At 46.8% G+C, this 22500-nt stretch overlaps 1 protein-coding gene across 1 annotated transcript in view; it reads left to right on the top strand.

Moving 5' to 3' along the window:
- cntn2 (contactin 2) overlaps window positions 1–22500 on the top strand; it is a 124784-nt gene that overhangs the window by 33648 nt on the left and 68636 nt on the right. The window contains exon 3 of the mRNA XM_055654883.1: window positions 19290–19441. Coding sequence (XP_055510858.1) covers window positions 19387–19441 — 55 coding nt within the window. The 5' untranslated portion in view covers window positions 19290–19386. The remainder of the gene's footprint in view (window positions 1–19289; window positions 19442–22500) is intronic.

The raw sequence follows: 22500 nt of genomic DNA, 5'->3' as shown, positions 1-22500 counted from the left end.
GGGGGGGGGGATTGGCAGTCACCGAGGTACGTTGTTTAGTAGAGTGACAGCCGCCGGAAAGAAGCTGTTCCTCGACCTGCTGGTTCGGCAACAGAGAGACCTGTAGCGCCTCCCGGATGGTAGGAGGGTAAACAGTCCATGGTTGGGGTGAGAGCAGTCCTTGGCGATGCTGAGCGCCCTCCGCAGACAGCGCTTGATTTGGACAGACTCAATGGAGGGGAGCGTGGAACCGGTGATGCGTTGGGCAATTTTCACCACCCTCTGCAGTGCCTTCCGGTCGGAGACAGAGCAGTTGCCATACCATACTGTGATGCAGTTGGTAAGGATGCTCTCGATGGTGCAGCGGTAGAAGTTCACCAGGATCTGAGGAGACAGATGGACCTTCTTCAGTCTCCTCAGGAAGAAGAGACGCTGATGAGCCTTCTTGATCAGAGTAGAGGTATTGTGGGTCCAAGAGAGGTCATCGGAGATGTTGACTCCCAGGAACCTGAAGCTAGAAACACGTTCCACCTCCGTCCCGTTAATGTGGATGGGGGTGTGCGTGCCACCTCTGGACTTCCTGAAGTCTACAATGAGCTCCTTGGTCTTCTTGGAGTTAAGGGCCAGGTTGTTGTCAGCGCACCATGCTGCTAAGTGCTGGACCTCCTCCCTGTAGGCCAGCGCATCGTTGTTGCTGATGAGGCCAATCACCGTTGTATCATCTGCATACTTGATGATGGTGTTAGTACCATGTACAGGTGTGCAGTCATAGGTGAAGAGGGAGTAGAGGAGGGGGCTCAGCACACAGCCCTGAGGAACGCCGGTGTTCAGGGTGAGGGTTGAAGAGGTGTGCTTGTCTAACCTCACAGACTGGGGTCTGTTGGTTAGAAAGTCCAGTATCCAGTTGCAGAGGGAGAGGTCGATGCCCAGGTTACCGAGTTTGGTGATCAGTTTTGATGGAATAATGGTGTTGAATGCTGAGCTGTAATCGATGAACAGCATTCTTACATAATTGTCTCTGTTGTCAAGGTGGGAGAGGGCGGAGTGAAGTGCCGTTGAGATGGCATCCTCCGTACTCCTGTTCTTGCGGTAGGCAAACTGATAGGGATCCAGTGTGGGGGGTAGGCAGCTTTTGAGGTGTGCCAGGACCAGCCTCTCGAAGCACTTGGTGATGATGGGGGTAAGTGCAACTGGGCGGAAGTCGTTGAGGCTTGCCGCAGTGGAGTGTTTTGGCACTGGCACGATGGAGGTGGCTTTAAGGCAAGTGGGGACAACTGCTTGGGCAAGTGACAGGTTGAAGATGTCAGTCCAGACGTCTGTCAGCTGCGCAGCACAGGCACTGAGCACGCGCCCGGGGATGCCGTCAGGGCCAGCAGCCTTACGTGCATTAGTCCTACTCAGTGCCACGTACACGTCGTAGGGGGTGAGTGTGAGGGGTTGGTGATCGGCAGGTAGCACAGCCTTGATGGCTGTCTCTAGATTGTCCCTGTCGAAGCGGCCATAGAAGTGGTTAAGCTCCTCAAGGAAGGAGGCGTCGCTGGATGTGGGGGTGATGTTGGAGGGTCTGTAGTCCGTGATGGCCTGGATGCCTTGAAACATGCGTCGGGGGTCGGAGTTGTTGTTGAAGTGCTCCTCAATCCTGAGCTTATGGCAGTGCTTGGCATTCCTGATGCCCCTCTTCAGGTTAGCTGCAGATTCTTTGCTGTGGCTGTAATATGTTAACATTCACACATTAATTCTGCAGTAAATATTACTGTATAAGGAACCTTGAGAATTATCCCATAAACACCCACTCAAAAATTGAGAATAGTTATCGACAGCCTTGGATGTGTATTGCCTGGGAGTGAAGTCGTTTATGGGCACACTTCACATCTGAGCAGTTAATAGTTTCATGCCTTTGGGCTTTGTCATTTTAATCGAATGCTTGCATTCGTGAGAGAGCTTTCCGAGCTCCCAACCAGGCAGCGAGAGCCCGCAATGTACGATCTTCAAATGACGAGAAAATAGATTTTGTTATGTCTCAGCCCTTAGTATTGGGACATCTGATTTTTTTCGCACTTGAATAGTTACGTCAAAGCATATTACCAATAAGGGAGGCCAAAGAAAGACACAAAATGCTGGGTTAACTCAGCGGGACAGGCAGCATCTCTGGAGAGAAGGAATGGGTGACATTTCTGGTGGAGGCCCTTCTTCAGCCTGAGAGTCAGGGGAGAGGGAGACAGACAAAAACAAGGACCCTATAGCGAGCAAGATAGATCATTCGATGAAAAAGACGTAGTACGGTCATGGGCAGATTCATGGGGAATTTTCGGCCCCATTTCCATAACCGGCTTCCGTCTCCGCACCAAAGATCCCGTCGCGGAGCAAAGATACTAGTGCGGAGACGGAAGCCGGTTACGGAAACATCCTCGTAAAAATAAAAGTTATTTGGTAAAAATCTTCTCATTTTCAGAATTATAATTTATTGACACAAACTGTTCCCCCGCAACGTTGATTACACTCCGGGTCGGGTCGGGTCGGGTTACTGAAATGGATGAAAAAAAGTCCCACGTTCCACTCCATTGAGTACTACACCTCAGCCCATTGCATTTAGCAGGAGTGGTCTATCTTGATCCGCTAGAACAAAAAGGGTATGGAAGGATGAGGTGTGAAAACACAGACTACACCACCAAGGAAATGGAGAATGGATCATTGTTAGCTGAAGGGGAAGGTGACAACGAGGTGTATAATCTGTAATATTTAGTCAGGAGGACAGTGGAACTAGTCAGAGAACAAGGATGGGGGAGGGGCGGGAGAGAGAGAGAAAACGTAAGGGTTACTTAAGGTTAGAGAAATCAATTCTCATACCGCTGGGTTGTAAGCTGCCAAAGCACGTTATGAGGGTTTGATCCTCCAATGTGCCAAGATGGGAAGTTTAGAGAAGGCATATCGCCAATCTTCCCATCTTGTGTGGTCTGAAGAAGCCTGAACAAACCTGCACGTCTTTGGGATGTGGGGGGTTGGGGGGGGGGGGGGGGGATCTGGAGCAGTCAGGAAAACCCACGCGGTCACGGGGAGCTCGTACAAACTCCGCACGGCCAGGATTGAACCTGGTGCCGAGAGGCAACAACTCTACCGCTGAGGGGGATGGACACAAAGTGCTGGAGTAACTCAGTGGGTCAGTCAGCATCCGTGGAGAGCACCGATTGTAAGGGGGAGGAAGAAATCTTGAAGATAGGAGGGGAAGCACCAAGCATTGGGGGTGATAGGTAAACCCAAGCAATAGGGGGGGGGGGGTTGATAGGCAGATGGTTGGACAAAAAGATGAGACAAAAAGTATTGTGAAGCCAGAGGATGGAATGGAGGTGGAGGAGGGGCGGGGAAGGGGAGCCATCTTCAGTCTGAAGAAGGTTCCCAACCCAAAACATCCCTTATCCATGTTCCCCAGGGATGCCGCCTGACCTCCAGAGTTACTCCAGAACTTTGTGCCTTTTTTTTAAGAGAGGCACTGCATGGAAACAAAGTCTTTGCCCTATCAGGTCCACTCTTGGCATCAACCACCCATTTATAATCCTACATTAATCCCAATTTTTTATTAAAGTCATGGAACAGATTCCTTAATAAAATCGTGTGAAACAAGGATAACCTAATTGAAATTTATATTCGCACTGATTGATATATATATATAATCAAACCTCAAGTGACAATGCTTGACAAGATCCATCTATGTATGGCCAGCGGGCCTGTTTCCGCGCTGTATCACGATGACTCTAATTGCGGAGATTTAATCTAACTGCTTGATTAGCTTCTTGCTCCCATACTATTCGTCAGAACTTGTGGTTTGTCTTAACAGTCGTGTCTGCTTTTGGAATAATGTGGTAAATAAAAACGGAAAATGCTGGAAAGGCTCGGCAGGTCAGGCAGCATCTGCGGAAAGGTCAGGTCGGATTTAGGTTTGTTATTGTCACACGCAGTGAAAAAAGGCTTTGCTTTTGCACGTTATTCTATCCAAATCAGATAATACTACACATCAACGTATTCGACCCAAACTCAAGTGCAATAGATAGAGGAAAGGGGAAGATACAGAGAGCAGAATATAGTTCGCAGCATTGTTTTGGTTATGGTTTAGTTTAGAGATACAGCGCGGAAACACACCCTTCGGCCCACCGAGTCCGCGCCGACCAGCGATCCCCACATATTAGAATGTACATAGCGGCTACGTTGGAGCTTGTGGACGTCTCGTGGCGGTTCGTAACGCTAACGGCAGGTACTCGGGAAATGCGGTAACTCGTGAAGTTTTTTCAGAACTGTGAAACATGTCCACGAGAGCCCCGATTACCTACGAACAGCTATTACCATAATTCTCCGAGTTCAAACTCGGGAGAACTCTTGAATTACCTCGTACAGTGGGACAGGCCCTTAACTCAGTGGGTCGGGCAGCAACACTAGAGGACATGGGCAGTAGGTGTTGCGTGTCGGGGTCCTGCTTCAGAACCATTGTCCATCTAATTGGGGGTGGAAAGAGTTGGAAGAAAGGTGTGGGGCAGGGCAAACCCTACAAGTGATAGGTGGATACAGGTGATTGGGCAAAGGCCAGCGATGAATAGACAAAAAGTGTTGAGCTAAGGTGAAAAGAGGCATGAAATGTGAAGCCAGAGGAAGGGGTCTCAGTGGGAGGGGATGTGAGTGAGGAAGGGGGAAGGGAGATATGTGTCACATCCCAGCTGGGTGCAGGTAAGTGAAGGGGAAAAATGAGAGGGGTGGAGTGGAGGGGGGGGGGTGTTTATGGTTTAGATAAATTGGACAGGTCAATGTTCTCAACCCGGAACGTCACCCCATTCATAAAAACATAGAAACATAGAAAATAGGTGCAGGAGGAGGCCATTTGGCCCTTCAAGCCAGCACCGCCATTCATTGTGATCATGGCTGATCGTCCCCTATCCTTCTCTCCATAGATGCTGTCTGTCCCGCTGAGGTACACCAGCATTTTGGGCCTATCAATGTTCATAACTTTGTGTGTGAAGGCTGGAACTCAGCGGGGTAGAGCCCATCATTTGACCGTCATGGCCAATTTTTCACGGAGTTGATTTGGTGCAGACCTGTAATGGGCTAGAGGACAGTCTGACTGTGGGAGGAGGGAGGCGTCTGTAGCAGCGTTAACTGCCAGGCAAAGCCGTTCACTAAGTGGGATTGTGCCTCAACGGTGAACTGCATCGAACACACTAATGATTAAGCTGTGGAGATCGCCCTGGGCTAAAGGAATCTAAACTACAAAACCTCCCACTGCTGCCGAATGCATATTGTATGTTACTTTATAAACCGTCTTCAGTGAATGAAGTGATAAATGGTGTCTCTGTCATCCGCAGTTCCCTGATGATGCAATTTATTTCCCAATTTAAAGGGGCTCCTGTCTCGGATAAAAATCCACCAAAATACTTCCCTTGAGCATTACCACCGCAAATACAGTCTCTCCAATTTGTTACACATGGAAATCTTCCTATTGTGTCCAGGAACAGAATTGTCTATTTTTCATATCTGTATTACAACATCTTACTAGCTTCAAAGTAATCTTGTTGAGTTTCATTGTCTGAAACTCGTTTTCACCTAGCACACAGCTAACGCTGGCCTGTTTCCATTATCATCATTATTCTTTCTCATATCTTTCATTCATATGTTCTATATCTCTGTACATCATTGTCTATATATCTTGTTTCCCTGTCCCCTGACTCTCAGTCTGAAGGAGGGTCTCGACCAGAAATGGCCATCTATCCCTTCTCTCCACAGATGCTGTCTGATCCACTGAGTTACTCCTGCCTTTTATGTCTATCTTCAGTTTAAACCAACATCTGCAGTTCCTTCCTGCATATAACGTATTCTTCTAGGGAATGAAACCCACCATTTGTCAAGTCAAGTCAAGTCAAGTTTATTTGTCACATACACATACGAGATGTGCAGTGAAATGAAAGTGGCAATGCTCGCGGAAAAACAAAACAACCAAACAAATTATAAACACAATCATAACACACATATTATTTTACATAATAAATAATAGAAGGAAAAACGTTCTGTACAGTTAGTCCCTGGTGAGAAAGGCGTTTACAGTCCGAATTGCCTCTGGGAAGAAACTCCTTCTCAACCTCTCCGTTCTCACTGCATGGCAACGGAGGCGTTTGCCTGACCGTAGCGGCTGGAACAGACTGTTGCAGGGGTGGAAGAGGTCTCTCATGATTTTGTTTGCTCTGGAGTTGCACCTCCTGTTGTATAGTTCCTGCAGGGGGGTGAGTGAAGTTCCCATAGTGCGTTCGGCCGAACGCACTACTCTCTGCAGAGCCTTCTTGTCCTTGGCAGAGCAATTCCCGAACCAGATGGTAATGTTCCCGGACAAGATGCTTTCCACCGCCGCTGCGTAGAAGCACTGGAGGATCCTCGGAGACACTCTGAATTTCCTCAATTGCCTAAGGTGGTAAAGGCGCTGCCTTGCCTTACTCACCAGTGCTGAGGCGTGTGATGACCATGTCATATCCTCAGAGATGTGGACTCCCAGATATTTAAAACAGTTCACCCTATCCACAGGATCCCCATTTATACTCAATGGAGTGTACGTCCTCGGATGATGTGCCCTCCTAAAGTCCATGATCAGCTCCTTTCGTGTTTCCTGATAAACTTCAGAGTTTAGAGAAACAGGCCCTTCATCCACTGAGTTCACGCCAACCAGCCATCACCCATACACCAGTTCTATCCAACACAGCATGGACAACTTGCACAAGCCAATTAACCTTCAAATCTGCACGTGGTCGGAATGTGGGAGGGAACCGGAGCACCCGTGGAGAACCCACGCGGTCACAGGGAGAACGTACAAACTCCGTACAGACAGCACCCGCGGTCAGAATCGAACCTGGGTCTCTGGCGCTGTGAGGCAGCAATTCTACCGCTGTACCATTGTGCCACCATACTTACACTAAGCAATTAATCTGGACAGTACCCTGATGTTTGGATGAAAATGTAGAGTTATTTACATGAAAATGCATGTTGAACCTGTATTCATTGCCACAGATGGCTGCGGAGGCCAAGTTATTGATATCTTTACAGTGGAGATTGACAGATTTTTGATTAGTAAATGGTCTGTCCCACTTACGTAATTTTTTCTAAGTCTATTTGGGAGATTACTCACGACCATACAGGCGTTACCCCGTGACATGTCGCCCGTATGGTCGTGAGTAGTCGCCCAAAGAATCGTACCTTTATCTGGTCGCCGCTGGGTTTTCAACATTTTGACAGTTTTCGGCGACCTGCCGCGACTGTGCGGGTGCCGGCAATCGCCGAAAAAAATCGCCCTTAAGAGTGTCAGGGTTTATGGGGAGAATGGGGTTGAGCGGGAAAGATAGATCAGCCATGATTGAATGGCGGTGTAGACTTGATGGGTCGAATGGCCTTAATTCTGCTCCGAGACTTTATGAACCTCTGAACTTCTTCCCAAAGTGAGGGTGATCTCAGCGTGTTATTGATGCAATACAAAGGAAAATAGAGCATGATACAATATTTTTCCAACCATTTAGACAGCTGTGCTGAAACTGCTACCCATGCAAGTGAAGGAAAGACTCTTCACCTCTAAAGAACCTTCAGAACACCTTCTGCACTTCATCAGGTACAGGCAGCTGGGATCAAGGATATCCCTGGAGAGGTTTTGGGAACTGGGGCCCACTCTTAAGACAAAAATGCTGGAGAAACTCAGCATATAGAAATATAGAAAATAGGTGCAGGAGTAAGTAGGCCATTCAGCCCTTCGAGCCTGCACCGTCATTCAGTATCATTATGGTTGATCATCCAAAATCAGTACCCCGTTCCTGCTTTCTCCCCATATCCCTTGATTCCGTTAGCCCATGAGCTATATCAAACTCTCTCTTGAATATATTTAGAGGGATATGAGCCAAGCACGGGCAAGTGGGACCAGCGTGGATGGGCCATCTTGGTTGGCAGGGGAAAGTAGGGCTGAAGGGCCTGTTTCAATGCTGCTCGACTCTATGTCTCGAGCTATCCTTGTTCGGACTTTGCTGGCTTTACCTTGCGCTAAACGTTATTCCCTCATCATGTGTCCACACACTGCAGATGACCCGATTGTAATCATGTACTGTCTTTCCGCTGACTGGTTAGCACACGACAAAAACGTTTCGCTAATCCTCAGAACAGGCACCAATAAACTAAACTGAACTGTGACTCTGTGTGGGAGGAAACCAGATCACCCGGAGTAAGTGCACGCAGCCACAGAGAGAATGAGCAAACTTTGCGTAGTCAGCACCCGAGGTCAGTATCGAACCCGGGTCCCTGGCGCTACAAGGCAGCAGCTCTGCCATTCTGCCATCCATTGCGTTAAATAGCCCTGTAAACATGTTTATAGATTATAGCTCGGGGAAACATATTAGTCTGGGTAGAAAAACTGAATTAATATTTCAGTTCAAACACCCTCCCTCAGAACTGGGGAAGGGAGGCGTTTTTTATGTTTAAAATGGATTTACAGCACTTGTTATCAGCACGAGTCACCACCTTGTATTCTCCAGCTCCACCTTGTATTCTCCAGCTCTCAAATGTCCAGCTTAGTCAAGTCAAGTCATATTTATTTATAAAGCACATTAAAAAAACAACTCTCGTTGGCCAAAGTGCTTTACATTTGTTATAAGAATAGTATAGACAAACAAACTACATACATATATACATATAGCCCTCGCTTAGTGGACGTCAGGGAAGGCTTAGGTGGGGCGCCTTGGTCAGCATGGACGAGTTGGGCCAAAGGGCCTGTACGACATGACTTATCTCCATAGAAATACATTATTGCCAGGTCTCTGGTGTTGTAAGTCAGCCGCCCCATATGGTCTTTTAGTTGGAGGCATGTTCTTCAACATAACAACACTGTTTTGCGAACAGTGGCGGAACCACTACATGGCTCACAAAGCACTGACGTTATCATGAAGTAAGGCTCAAGAGATTGTCACAGTGGAATAAAAACAAAATGCTTTAGCAAAACACTGCATGCTTCAGTGGCAGGAGAACATAATGTACCCAACAGCAGCTATCTTTGCAGTTAATTAATACCATTCATGCTGTAAGATATTTGGCAGCCGCATGATGGCACAGCGGTAGAGTTGCTGCCTCATAGCATCGGAAACCCTGGTTCGATCCTGACCACGGGTGCTGTCTGTGCAGAGTTTATATGTTCTCCCTGTGACCGCGTAGGTTTTCTCCGGGTGCTCCAGTTGCCTCTCACGTTCCAAAGACGTGCAGGTTGGTCGGTTGATTGACTTTGGTAAAAAAAATTTGCTAACTGTCCCTAGTGTGTGTAGAATAGTGTTCGTGTGCGGGGATCACTGGCTGGTGCGGACTCGGTGGGCTGAAGGGCCTGTTTTGGCACTGTAACTCTAAACGAGGCTAATCCAGTAATCTGAGGTACTTTACGTCAGAGAAATGAAATGGAGAATAATCGGCCGAAGATTTGGTAAGAGGATTTGTTTAAGGAAGAATAGAGAAGTTGGACTAGCGAGGTTGAAGGAGAGCGTGTAGTGTCTAGATAGCTAAAGACACAGCGGCCAATGGTGGGCTTAGAGAATGGGTCACAGCGTCCCCACATGGAGACAAGCCCTTCGGCCCAACTTGCCCACACCGACCAAGATGCCCCATCTCCACTAGTCCCACCTGCCCGCATTTGGCCCATATAAGTTCCTTATAGAAACTTACAAAATTCTTAAGGGGTTGGACAGGCTAGATGCAGGAAGATTGCTCCCGATGTTGGGGAAGTCCAGAACAAGGGGTCACAGTTTAAGGATAAGGGGGAAATCCTTTAGGTCCGAGATGAGAAAAACATTTTCCACACAGAGAGTGGTGAATCTGTGGAATTCTCTGCCACAGAAGGTAGTTGAGGCCAGTTCATTGGCTATATTTAAGAGGGAGTTAGATGTGGCCCTTGTGGGATCAGGGGGTATGGAGAGAAGGCAGGGATGGGATACTGAATTGGATGATCAGCCATGATCATATTGAATGGCGGTGCAGGCTCGAAGGGCCGAATGGCCTACTCCTGCACCTATTTTCTATGTTTCTATCCCTCTAAACCTCTCCTATGTTGTTATAGTACCTGCCTCAACCTCACCCTCTGGAGGCTTGTTCTATAAACCCACCAACCTATGTCTGTTACCAAAAGTAAGGGATTCAGGAACTAGAGGATGTAGTTTTAAGGGAGAGGGGACAGATTTTATCGGACTCAAAATTGCTGGATTTGACACTTTGTGCCCTTTTGTGTAATCCAGCAGTTCCTTGCTTCCCAGATTCAATAGGAACCTGAGGGGCAACTTTTTCACACAAGAAAGCAACAGTTGAAGGAATGGGAGGAAATTAAGAGATCAATTGTAAGCAATTGTCCTCACTCAGCGGGTGAGGCAGCAACTCCGGAGAGAAGGAATAGGCGACGTTTCAGGTCGAGACACTTCTTCAGTCAGAAGAAGGGTCTCGACCTGAAACGTTGCCTAGTCCTTCTCTCCAGAGATGCTGCCTCACCCGCTGAGTTTCTCCAGCATTTTCTGTCGACCTTTGATTTAAACCAGCATCTTACACTCCTTGCAACTGCCCTCTGACTCGGTGCAATTACTCTCCGATATTGTTCCTCATTGAAGGAGCAGCTCGGTGGCGCAGCGGTAGAGTTGCTGCCTCACAGCGCCAGAGTCCCTGGTTCGATCCTGACTACGGGTGTTGTCTGTACGGAGTTTGCACCTTCTCCCCGGGGCTCAGGAGACTATCTCCGGGTGCTCTGGTTTCCTCTCACACTACAATGCCGCACAGGTTTGTAAGTTAATTGGCTTCTGTAAAGTACCCCTTGAGCACAGGATGACATAGAACTAGTGTGAACGGGTGCTCGATGGTCGGTGTGAAGGGTCGAACTGTCCCTACCGAGTAGGATAGAACCAGTGTGCGGGCGATCATTGGTTGGCATGAACAGGGTGGGCCGAAGGGCCTGTTTCCGTGCTGTAAGTCTAAGCGAAAGCAAAAGTAAGTAAAGATAAATTAATTAGCAGATTGGAGTGATCCAGCTCTAAGTGGCAACTTCAATTGATGCAAACCACTTAGACAGAAAAAATTCAATCGCAAACAATTGAATCATTGACCTCGGTGACTGGGACATCTTTACCCTTTGCCCCAACCTGCTTCCTCTAATGGAAGAATTAAAAATTAAAGATCAAAGGTCAATGGCAAAGTACTGGATATCTCTCCCTAAGAAGTAAAGCTTTCTCTCAAATTGTTGGGACTGGGAATATTTTGGCCTCAAAGTGGCACGGTGGCACAGCAGTAGAGTCACTGTCTCACTGCACCAGAGACCAGGGTTCAATCCTGACCACGGGTGCTGCCTGTACGGAGTTTGTACGTTCGCCCCGTGACTGCGTGGGTTTTCCCCGGGTGCTCCGGTTTCCAAAGGAGTGCAGGTTTGTAGGTTAATTGGCTTCGGTAAAATTGTAAATTGTCCCTATTTAGTGTAGGATAGTGTTAGTGTACGGGGGTGTCTGGTCGACACGGACTCTGTGGGCCGAAGGCTCCTTGTTTCTGCATTGTATCTCTGAATTAAACTAAGCTAAAATAAAGAAAGTGGAGACACTTCAGAATGGTAAGAAAAGGCAACTGAAGGTTCACTGGGAAAAGATTTATGAGAATGAAGAAAAGTTGAAAGCCCAAGGAGTCCTCAACTATCAGCGATTCCTGCACGCTAACACTGCCCAACACACAGTAAGGACAATTTTCATGTATGCCAAATAGCCAATTAACCTACACTCCCGTGCGTCTTTGAAGCGCGGGAAGAAACCGAAGATTATGGGAAAAAATCCACGCGGTCACGGGGAGAACGTACAAACTCCGTACAGACAGCGCCCGTAGTCGGGATCGAACCCGGGTCCCGGGCGCTGCGTTCGCTGTAAAGCAGCAACTCTACCGCTGCGCCACCGTGACTGGTGTATAAAATGATGAGAGGAATAAATCGGGTAGACGCACAGAGTCTCCTGCCCAGAGTAGGTGAATCGAGGACCAGGTTTAAGGTGAAGTGCAAAAGATTTAATAGGAATCTGAGGGGTGACTTTTTCACACAAATGGATGTGGGTGTATGGAACAAGCTGCCAGAGGAGACTATCCTAACGTTTAAGAAGCAGTTAGACAGGTACATGGATAGGATAGACAAAAAAAACCTGGAGAAACTCAGCGGGTGCAGCAGGATCTATGGAGCGAAGGAAATAGGCAACGTTTCGGGCCGAAACCCTTCTTCAGACCTGAAAACTGTAACGTCCAGGTTCAGGAACAGCTTCTTCCCCACAGCCATCAGGCTATTAAACACAACAATGAATAAACTCTGAACTCTGAACTGCCAAAGAGCGGTCTGAAGAAGGGTTTCGGCCCGAAACGTTGCCTATTTCCTTCGCTCCATAGAAGCTGCTGCACCCGCTGAGTTTCTCCAGCTTTTTTTTGTGTAACCTTCGATTCTCCAGCATCTGCAGTTCCTTCTTAAACACATGGATAGGATAGGTTTTGAGGGATCAAGAGTCAAGAATGTTTTGTCATATGTCACTGATGGGGCAATGAAATTCCTACTTGCTGCAGCACAACAGAATGTGTGAGTATGTAAACATTGTATATAAGGGGGAAGAGAAAAAAAGAAAAAGTTCAATAAATAACAAATATTGTGCAAATAACAAATAATAATATAGTCTTTGGAAGTTCAGAGCTCAGAGCTTATTCATTGTTGTGTTTAACAGCCTGATGGCTGTGGGGAAGAAGCTGTTCCTGAACTTGGACGTTACAGTTTTCAGGCTCCTGTACCTTCTTCCTGATGGCAATGATGAGATGAGTGTGTGGACAGGATGGTGTGGGTCCTTGATGATTTTGGCTGTCTTTTTGACTACGATAGATCCCTTCAACGGTGGGGAGGTTAAAGCCGGTGACCAAACGCAGGAAGGTGGGACTGGCATAGCTGGGACATGTTGGCCGGTGTGGGCAGGCAGGGCCGAAGGGCCCGTTTCCATGCTGTATCGCTCCAAGACTCTATGACTCTTATGAGTCCTGTCAGACATTTCATTGACCAGTGTCCGCATGTTCATTTGAGTGTAAGTGCGAGCATTCTTCCTCTCTCTCTTGCAGGCTCTGTCTCTACAATGACATCCATAATTGATGGGGGTTTTTCCATGCTGCTGTCTTTAAAGGCTGTTGTCTTTAGTCTGGTGTGCAGCAAATTGTCTGACACTGTGCTAAATTAAGCATGGTCCTTCCAGGAATCATTCACTTTGGCTCCTGGGTATGAACAGAGTGGGTGTTAGCACTAATTGCAGAACAAAATCCAATCTTTAGACAATGTATTACTATCAAAGAAAAGAGTACGGTCCAATTAAACCCAGCTCTGACTTACAAATATGTTGCATCGTCAGTCCCTCTATCCAATACTGGCTTAGTTGGTGCTGAGGTAGAGGCCACAGCGCCAGAGAACCTGGTTCAATCCTGACTACAGGTGCTTCCCGTACGTTCCCTATATGTTCTTCCCGTGACCTGCGTGGGTTTTCTCCGAGATCTTCAGTTTCCATCTACACATACACACACGTTTCCACCCATCCAAAGACACACAGGTTTGTAGGATAATTAACCTGGTATAAAATGAAAAAATTGCATTAGTCGAAACAGGGTGGACCACGTGAAGGTTGCAATCTCCCACCCCCCCAGATGTGCTGTCTGACCCATTGAGTTACTCCAGCATTTTGTGTTTGTCCATCTTGGGTTTAAACCAGCACCTGCAGTTCCTTCGTACTCATTTTGATTCCTGTCCATTGCATGAATGGAAAACCAGGAGGAAGTAAAAAAGACGCAGCGTTTTAAGCCGGCCAAGCGCCTCCAGAGCATGAGTCAATGTGAATGAGCAATACAAGGCCGTGGGTCAAAGAGAAATGTAATATTTATCAGCCATGTATATGCAGTATTGATCGCTCTATATCTATTACTGAAAAAAAGGCGCTACTAATTAATACTTTCAAATCACAAGGGAAATGTCGGGCTTTTAAGGAATTGCTAAGGAATGGAGCTTAAAGAACATTAATGATGTCTGATGGCTGTCTCTCATAGCTGAGGATATTATAAATAGTTAATTATCGCAAGTCTTGTGAGTAGCTTAGTATTGCTTTAATGGTCAGCCGCTTGATAAAGTGGTTCTCCGAATGCATCTTGGTTTCCAGGTGTTATTCAGGTTATCCTGGTTACTTGACAATATTTCAGTTTCTGGTACAGTTCTGCCAAAATGTGAATGCCAGTGTAAATATTCAGTTGGGTCACTCAAGTTGATGTTGTCATTGGTTTATTGTTGACAAGTTTAGTTTAGTTTAGTTTTTTTTAGAGATACAGCGCGGAAACAGGCCCTTTGGCCCATCGAGTCCGCGCCGACCAGCGATCCCCGCACGCCAACACTATCCCACACACACACACACACACACACACACACACACACACACACACACACACACACACACACACACACACACACACACACACACACACACACACACACACACACACACACACACACACACACACACACACACAGGGATACTTCACGATTATACCAAGCCATTTAGCCTACACACCCGCACGCCTTTGATGTGTGGGAGGAGACCAAAGATCTCGGGCGAAACCCACGCATGTCACGGGGAGAACGTACAAACTCCGTACAGACAAGGACCCATAGTCAGGATCGAACCTGGGTCTCTGGAGCTGTAAGGCATAGAAACATAGAAACATAGAAAATAGGTGCAGTAGTAGGCCATTCGGCCCTTCGAGCCTGCAACGCCATTCAATATGATCATGGCTGATCATCCAACTCAGTATCCCATCCCTGCCTTCTCTCCAAACCCCCTGATCCCTCTAGCCACAAGGGCCACATCTAAGTCCCTCTTAAATATAGCCAATGAACTGGCCTCAACTACCTTCTGTGGCAGAGAATTCCACAGATTCACCACTCTCTGTGTAAAAAATGATGTTCTCATCTCGGTCCTAAAAGACTTCCCCCTTATCCTTAAAGGCAGCAACTCTACCGCTGCGCCACAGTGCTGCTAGACATCTCTTTATTTGAGCTTTAGTTTTAATTAGTCAAATTGATATTTTTCTGTCGTTGTGGGATTTTAACAGGCGCCTCATGAACATTAGCTCGGAGGCCGCCTGCAACATAACCACTTTCAACCAATTCCCCTAGCAGGGGAATTCTTCAGGTCTAAGAGGACTGAGAACTGTGTGCACAATTTCCATGTATCTCTTTGTGGAAAAGTCTTGGTTGGTGTGATCTCCTCTGTGTATCATGGTAATCCGAACATAGTTAGAATTAAAACAAATGCAAACAAATGTGAGAGAAGGTAAACAATATACTCCTGGCTTAGTTTAGTTTAAGCTATTTTGGAAATACAGCATGGTAACAGGCCCTTCGGCCCATCGAGTCCGCACCGACCAGCAATCCCCGCACATTAACACCATCATACACGAGGGATAATATTTACCAAGCCAATTAACCTGCAATCCCCTACACCTTTGGAATGTGGGAGGGAGCCCAGTCCATCAGGTAAACCATATTTGTAGTAATGAGGGAGCCATCAGGTAAACCATATTTGTAGTAAATGCCTATTATGTTCTGTGCGCTGAAGCAAAGCAAGAATTTCATTGTCCTATCAGGGACACATAATAATAATAATAATAACTTTATTTATAGAGTGACAATTTATACATGACAATAAACTCACTTGAACTGGAACCAAAGTTCTCGGAGAAAACCCACGCAGGTCACGGGGGGAACGTACAAACTGCGTACAGACAGCGCCCGTCTGCAATGTCCGGTCGGAGGATCTACCCGGCAGTTGGTAAGGATGCTCTGGCGCAGCGTAAGGTTCACCAGGATCAACTCTTTCTTCGCTGCTCAGCGCTGACCATGACCAAGCCGGAGATGGCACCCAGGTACTTTAGAAACAGCACGTGCCGTCTGGACTCGGTGAGCCCTTTTAGTAGTTTAGAATGCTGCTACTACCTCCTTTTCATCGTTTGTTGCTGATGAGGCCAACACCGTGTGATCCTGTTGCTTCCAGGAGTAGGTCATATTGATACAGATGATGAGTGCAGTCATCAGAGGTAAGAGAGCATTTGCAGGAATCCAGGAATAGAAACATAGAAAATAGGTGCAGGATTAGGCCATTCGGCCCTTCAAGCCTGCACCGCCATTCAATATGATCATGGCTGATCATCCAACTCACTATCCCGTACCTGCCTTCTCTCCATACCCCCTGATCCCTTTAGCCACAAGGGCCACATCTAACTCCCTCTTAAATATAGCCAATGAACTGGCCTCAACTACCTTCTGTGGCAGAGAGTTCCAGAGATTCACCCCTCTCTGTGTGAAAAATGTTTTTCTCATCTCGGTCCTAAAGGATTTCCCCTTTATCTTTAAATTGTGACCCCTAGTCCTGGACTCCCCCAACATCGGGAACAATCTTCCTGCATCTAGCCTGTCCAACCCCTTAAGAATTTTGTAAGTTTCTATAAGATCCCCCCTCAATCTCCTAAATTCCAGCGAGTACAAGCCGAGTTTATCCAGTCTTTCTTCATATGAAAGCCCTGACATTCAGTCTGGTGAACCTTCTATGTACTCCTTCTATGGCAAGAATGTCCTTCCTCTGATTTGGAGACCAAAACTGTACGCAATACTCCAGGTGTGGTCTCACCAAGACCCTGTACAACTGCAGTAGAACATCCCTGCTCCTATACTCAAATCCTTTTGCTATGAAATATGTGTATCATTTTGCTATGAATATAAGTGTATCATTGCTGAACCAGATCTTATTTCCCTGTTGCTCCAATTCCTTGCCTTCGTCAGATTACTCCTCCAAGACTGCGAGAAATCGCAGAGACTTGTAGGCATAGCCCAGTCCATCACGTAAACCAGCCTCCCTTCCATTGACTCCATCTACACGCCAAGGTGCCTCGGCAAGGCCTGCAATGTAATCAAGGGCCAGTCTCACCGCGGTCACTCCCTCTTCTCCCCTCTCCCATCAGGGAAGAGGTACAGACGTTTGAAAACGCACACCTCCAGATTCAGGGACAGCTTCTTCCCAGCTGTCATCAGGCAACTGAACCATCATATCGACAACTAGAGAGCGTTCCTGAGCGGCCACTATGTGTAGGAAGAAACTGCAGATGCTGCATTTAAACTGAAGATAGACACAAAAATGCCAGAGTAACTCAGCGGGACAGGCAGCATCTCTGGAGAGAAGAAATGGGCGATGTTTCAGGTCGAGACCCTTCTTCCGAAGGATGAGTGAGGGGTGGTCTGATCGAGGTGTGTAAGATCTTGAGAGGAATAGATTCGATAAGTGCACAGCCTTTCAGCCAAAGTCGGGGAACCAAGAACCAGAGGACAAAGGTTTCAGGTAAGGGGGGAAAATATTCAATAGGAACCTGAAAGGTAACTTTTTCACACAGAGGCCGGTGGGTATATGGAATGAACTGCCAGAGGAGGTAGTTGAGGCAGGTTGTATAACAACATTTAAAAGACATTTGGACAGGTACGTGGATAGGAAAGGGATATGGGCCAAATGTGGGGAGGTGGGACTAGCGTTGATGGGGAACCTTAGTCGTCATGGGGAGAAGGGCCTGTTTCCGTGATGTATTATTCTATTGAATTTTATTGACAAACTTGTTGCTCATTGTCAGCTCTTCCAGTACACTGACTACTGCCATTCTATTAAACATGGAAAATAGGTGCAGGTGTAGGCCATTTGGCCCTTCGTATATGGCCTACTCCTTTAGCCATATGGCCTAAATCCATAACCCGTTCCTGCATTCTCCTCATATCGCTTGATTCCGTGAGCCCTCAGAGCTATACAGGTACTCCCCGCTTTACGATGCTTCGACTTTACGATGGGCAAACGGTCGGCGACGGCAGCGAGCCGCGCGTCACTTCCGGTCACGTGATCGCGGCGTATTAAATGCGTTTTGACTTGCGATATTTTCAGTTAGCGATGGGTTTATCGGAACGTAACCTCATCGTAGGTCGAGGAGGAGCTGTGTGTAACTCTCTCTTGAATTGAAGGGAAAAATACTCAACTAAAGGAAATCGCTGCCCAACGGGGCAATAATGGGAGAGTTGTAATAGAAGTTGCATCAATATTTCTGACCCAGCAGAACATTCGCAGTTGCGAAGGGTGGAAAGAAATGGAATTTGGCTAATGATCGTTGGGATTGATTTTGGATAACCCGCCTGCCGATTTGATGAGAGGAAATCCGCTTTCTCCAGCCACATTGCATTGACGTTACCTGAGATCGAGCAGTGAAATCTCCCTTGCTTGATGGTTTGTGAAATTGCACAGGAACACAGCTGACAACTTTGGTGAATCTCAACGAGCAAAAAACAGACCAGACTTTATGATGTCTCGTCTCCATAAAGACACAAAGTGCTGGAGTAACTCAGCAAGTCAGGCAGCATCTCTGGAGGATATTCACACAGAGGGTGATGGGTGTTTGGAACAAGCTGCCAGAGGAGGCAGTTGAGGCATGGACTATCCCAACGTTTAAGGATCAGGTCCATGGATAGGACAGGTTTGGAGGAATTTGGGCCAAATACAGGCAGGTGGAACTAGTGTAGCTGGTACATGTTGCTGGTACATGTTGCCCGCTGCGGGCATGTTGGGCTGACAGGCCTGTTTCCACACTGTATCACCCTATGACACAATGACTCAATGGGTCGGGACCCTTCTTCAGTCTCCATTGTCACCATGGACTGAATGGGCTGAAGGGCTTGCTTCTATGCTGTATCTCTAAATTAAATGTCGGCGACTTAAGTTGAGAAACGGTTTAAGATGTTGTCCTTCTCAGCAATGCCCATATATTGAGTAAGAATTTAAAATCGCAATCAAGAGAGTTTATTGTCATGTGTCCCTGATAGGACAATGAAATTCTTGCTTTGCTTCAGCATAACAGAACATAGTAGGCATTGACTACAAAACAGATCAGTGTGTCCATATACCATTATATAAATATATACACACATGAATACATAAACTGATCAAGTGCAAATAACAGACAATGGGCTATTAATGTTCAGAGTTTTGTCCGAGCCAAGTTTAATGGCCTGATGGCTGTGGGGAAGTAGCTATTCCTGAACCTGGTCGTTGCAGTCTGTCCACAGGACCGCTCTCTGCGGTAAAGGTGGTTGCTTAAAGAGTAGACATGATGCAGATGTTGAAATGTGGACAGGTTAGCCTCTTTGTAAATGTGAACTGATCCAGGTGTTTGCTTTGCAGGTGACCCTCGACGGTCAGGAGGGAAGCAGCAGCTAGCTCCGAGCCGGACATTCTCTCAGGGTTCGGTGGCGGTTGCCCGGAGTGTGTGGTCTTCACGATGAGACAGCCAGTCAGTCCTGCCTTGGTGCTATCGCTCGTAAGCTGGCTAACAGGTAAGATCTAGCAGCCGTGATGTACCAACAGCTAACAATGGCCTGTTTCCTTGATCATCGTTACTTTTTTGCATATCCTTCATTCATTGTTCTTTATCTCTCCACATCACCGTCTATATTTCTCGTTTTCCCCCTTTTCCTAACCACGTCTATAGTATTTCACTCCAAATGAGCGTAGATCCCCGCCTCAAATTTTACTGGAGGAAATATCTCCTTTTGGTACATGTTAGTGAATGGGGAAACACCGCACTTTCCCCACCCCCGTTAAAAACATCGAAAACGCCGATTTTGGGAGCTGAAATTTTCTGTGCTATGAAGAAAAGTCTCGACCCAAAATGTCACCCATTCCTTCTCTCCAGAGGTGCTGCCTGTCCCGCTGAGTTACTCCAGCTATTTGAGTATCTTCGGTTTAAACCAGCATCTGCAGTTCCTTCTTACACATTTCACCCGACCCACAGCTAACAAATGCCTGTTTCCTTTATCATTGTTACTTTTTTGCTGATCTTTCGTCAATTTGTTCTGTATCTCTGTACATCACCGTCTATTTCTCTCGTTTGCGTTTCCCCGCGTTTCCTCTCAGTCTGAAGAAGGGTCTAGACCAGAAACGTCACCTACTGCTTTTCTCCTGAGATGCTGCATGACCCGTTGAGTTACTCCAGCATTTTGTGTCTGTTTGAGATAATGACCAGACCAGATGGCTTCTTTACCTTTGTTGCGGCATTAATATCGGCTGCGGCAGCAGAGAGATTTTCCGGTCCTTCTTTAAACAGTGGTGGTGGAGTCCCTCATGCTCGTCCGAGAACTTCATTTATATGTCCAGACGTTGTTACTGCTGTCAATGCAGCTGCCTCTGGATAGTCAACAGAGATTAAGAGCTCGAGCCTCTGGAGCGGAACTTAATCCTGTAATCTTCTGGCTCAGATGCCAGGCTGTTATCCACTGAGCAAGCGTTGGCAGTCCCTCAGCATAACATTATAGATGTAAACCTCCCTGAATACATCAATACTATCTCAACTCTCTTTGTTATTCCTGAAAATTCTTTAAAATCAACACAAATTTACGAGAGGCATGGGTGGCGCAAGGGTAGAGTTGCTGCCTCACAGCGCTGGAGACCCAGGTTCGATCCTGGCTACGGGTGCATGTCGGTACGGAGTTTGTACTTTCTCCCCGTGACCCAAGCCTTTCCTGACGTCCTCTGAGTGAGGGCTACATGTATATATGTAGTTTGTAGTATGTAGTTTGTTTTGTTGTGCTATTCTTATAACAAATGTAAAGCACTTTGGCCAACGAGAGTTGTTTTTTAAATGTGCTATATAAATAAATGTGACTTGACTTGACTTCACTTGACTGCATGAGGTTCTTCTCCGCGATCTCCGGTTTCCTCCCCCACTCCAAAAACGAACAGGTTTGTAGGTGAATTGGCTTGGTGTGAATGTAAAATTTTCCCTAGTGTGTGCAGGATAGTGTTAATACACAGAGATCGCTGGTCGGTGCGGACTCGGTGGGTCGAAGGGCCTGTTTCCACTCTAAACTAAACTATAAAGACTTTACTTTACTTCAGGCTTTAGAAGTACAGCGTAGAAACAGGCCCTTCGGCCCACCAAGTCCGCGCCGCCCAGCGATCACCCCTACACTAGTTCCATCCTACACTCTAGGGACAATTGACAATTGAATTACCCTTCTATCTTGTTCAATTAGTGTCCGTGGATCATTTTGTTCACCTGAGATGACCGGATTTTAGTTTATATTAGTTTAGTTTATTGTCACGTGTACAGAGGTGCGGTGAAAGGTTTTTTTGTTGTGTGCTATCCAGTCAGTAGAGAGACTATACATCACTGCCGTCGAGACATCCACAGAGTATAGATACATGGTAAAGGGGAAAACGTTTACTGCAAGATAAAGTCCGGTGAAGTCCGATTAAAGATGTGACTTACCTTTTGGATTTATCACCTGCACCTCCAATAATTCAGGATCCACTCACCACTGCACGGGACTCCCAATATGTGCTCTCGTCTCTCATTGAATCATCCTTCTCACTCTGAGTAAAGATGAATGTGAAGTCGTTATTCAGTGTCCTACTCCAGACCGACGAAACACATTGGTGGCTGTCGGTGTATTTCTTCACAGACTTTTCACTGCACATCTTTGAAAGCATTGCTCTTCCTGAAGTCTACATTAATCAACTCTCCCTTTTGGGAGCTTGTTTTCCTCCGTTTAGTTTTAGTTTAGTTTAGTTTCGAGATATAGAGCGGAAACAGGTCCTTCGGCCCACCGAGTCTGCGCCGACCAGCGATCCCCGCAAATTATAACCATATAACCATATAACAATTACAGCACGGAAACAGGCCATCTCGGCCCTTCAAGTCCGTGCCGAACACTTATTTTCCCCCAGTCCCATCTACCTGCACTCAGACCATAACCCTCCATTCCTTTCCCATCCATATACCTATCCAATTTATTTTTAAATTATAAAATTGAACCTGCCTCCACCACTTCCACTGGAAGCTCATTCCACACAGCTACCACTCTCTGAGTAAAGAAATTCCCCCTCGTATTACCCCTAAACTTCTATCCCTTAATTCTCAAGTCATGTCCTCTTGTTTGAATCTTCCCTACTCTCAATGGGAAAAGCTTATCCACGTCAACTCTGTCTATCCCTCTCATCATTTTAAAGACCTCTATCATGTCCCCCCTTAACCTTCTGCGCTCCAAAGAATAAAGACCTGACTTGTTCAACCTTTCTCTGTAACTTAGTTGCTGAAACCCACATTAACACCACCCTACACACACGAGGGGCAATTTTACATTTTAATACCAAGCCAATTTACCTACAAACCCGCACGTCTTTGGAGTGGGGGAGGAAACTGAAGATCTCTGAGAAAAATCCGGGCGGGTCATGGGGAGAATGAACAAACTCCGTACAGCCAGCACCCGTAGTCAGGATCGAACCTGGGGTCTCTGGCGCTGTAAGGCAGCGACTCTACCTCTACGCCACTGCGCCACGCCTCATTTTGGCTGCTCTTTATTGCTCTTCTTCTTAGTTTTGGTTCCAATTTGTA

The sequence above is a fragment of the Leucoraja erinacea genome, chromosome 24 (assembly GCF_028641065.1).
Source record: "Leucoraja erinacea ecotype New England chromosome 24, Leri_hhj_1, whole genome shotgun sequence".
Lineage (NCBI taxonomy): Eukaryota > Metazoa > Chordata > Chondrichthyes > Rajiformes > Rajidae > Leucoraja > Leucoraja erinaceus.
Note: the sequence above shows the minus strand (reverse complement) of the source record. Positions and strands in the feature narration are given on the sequence as shown.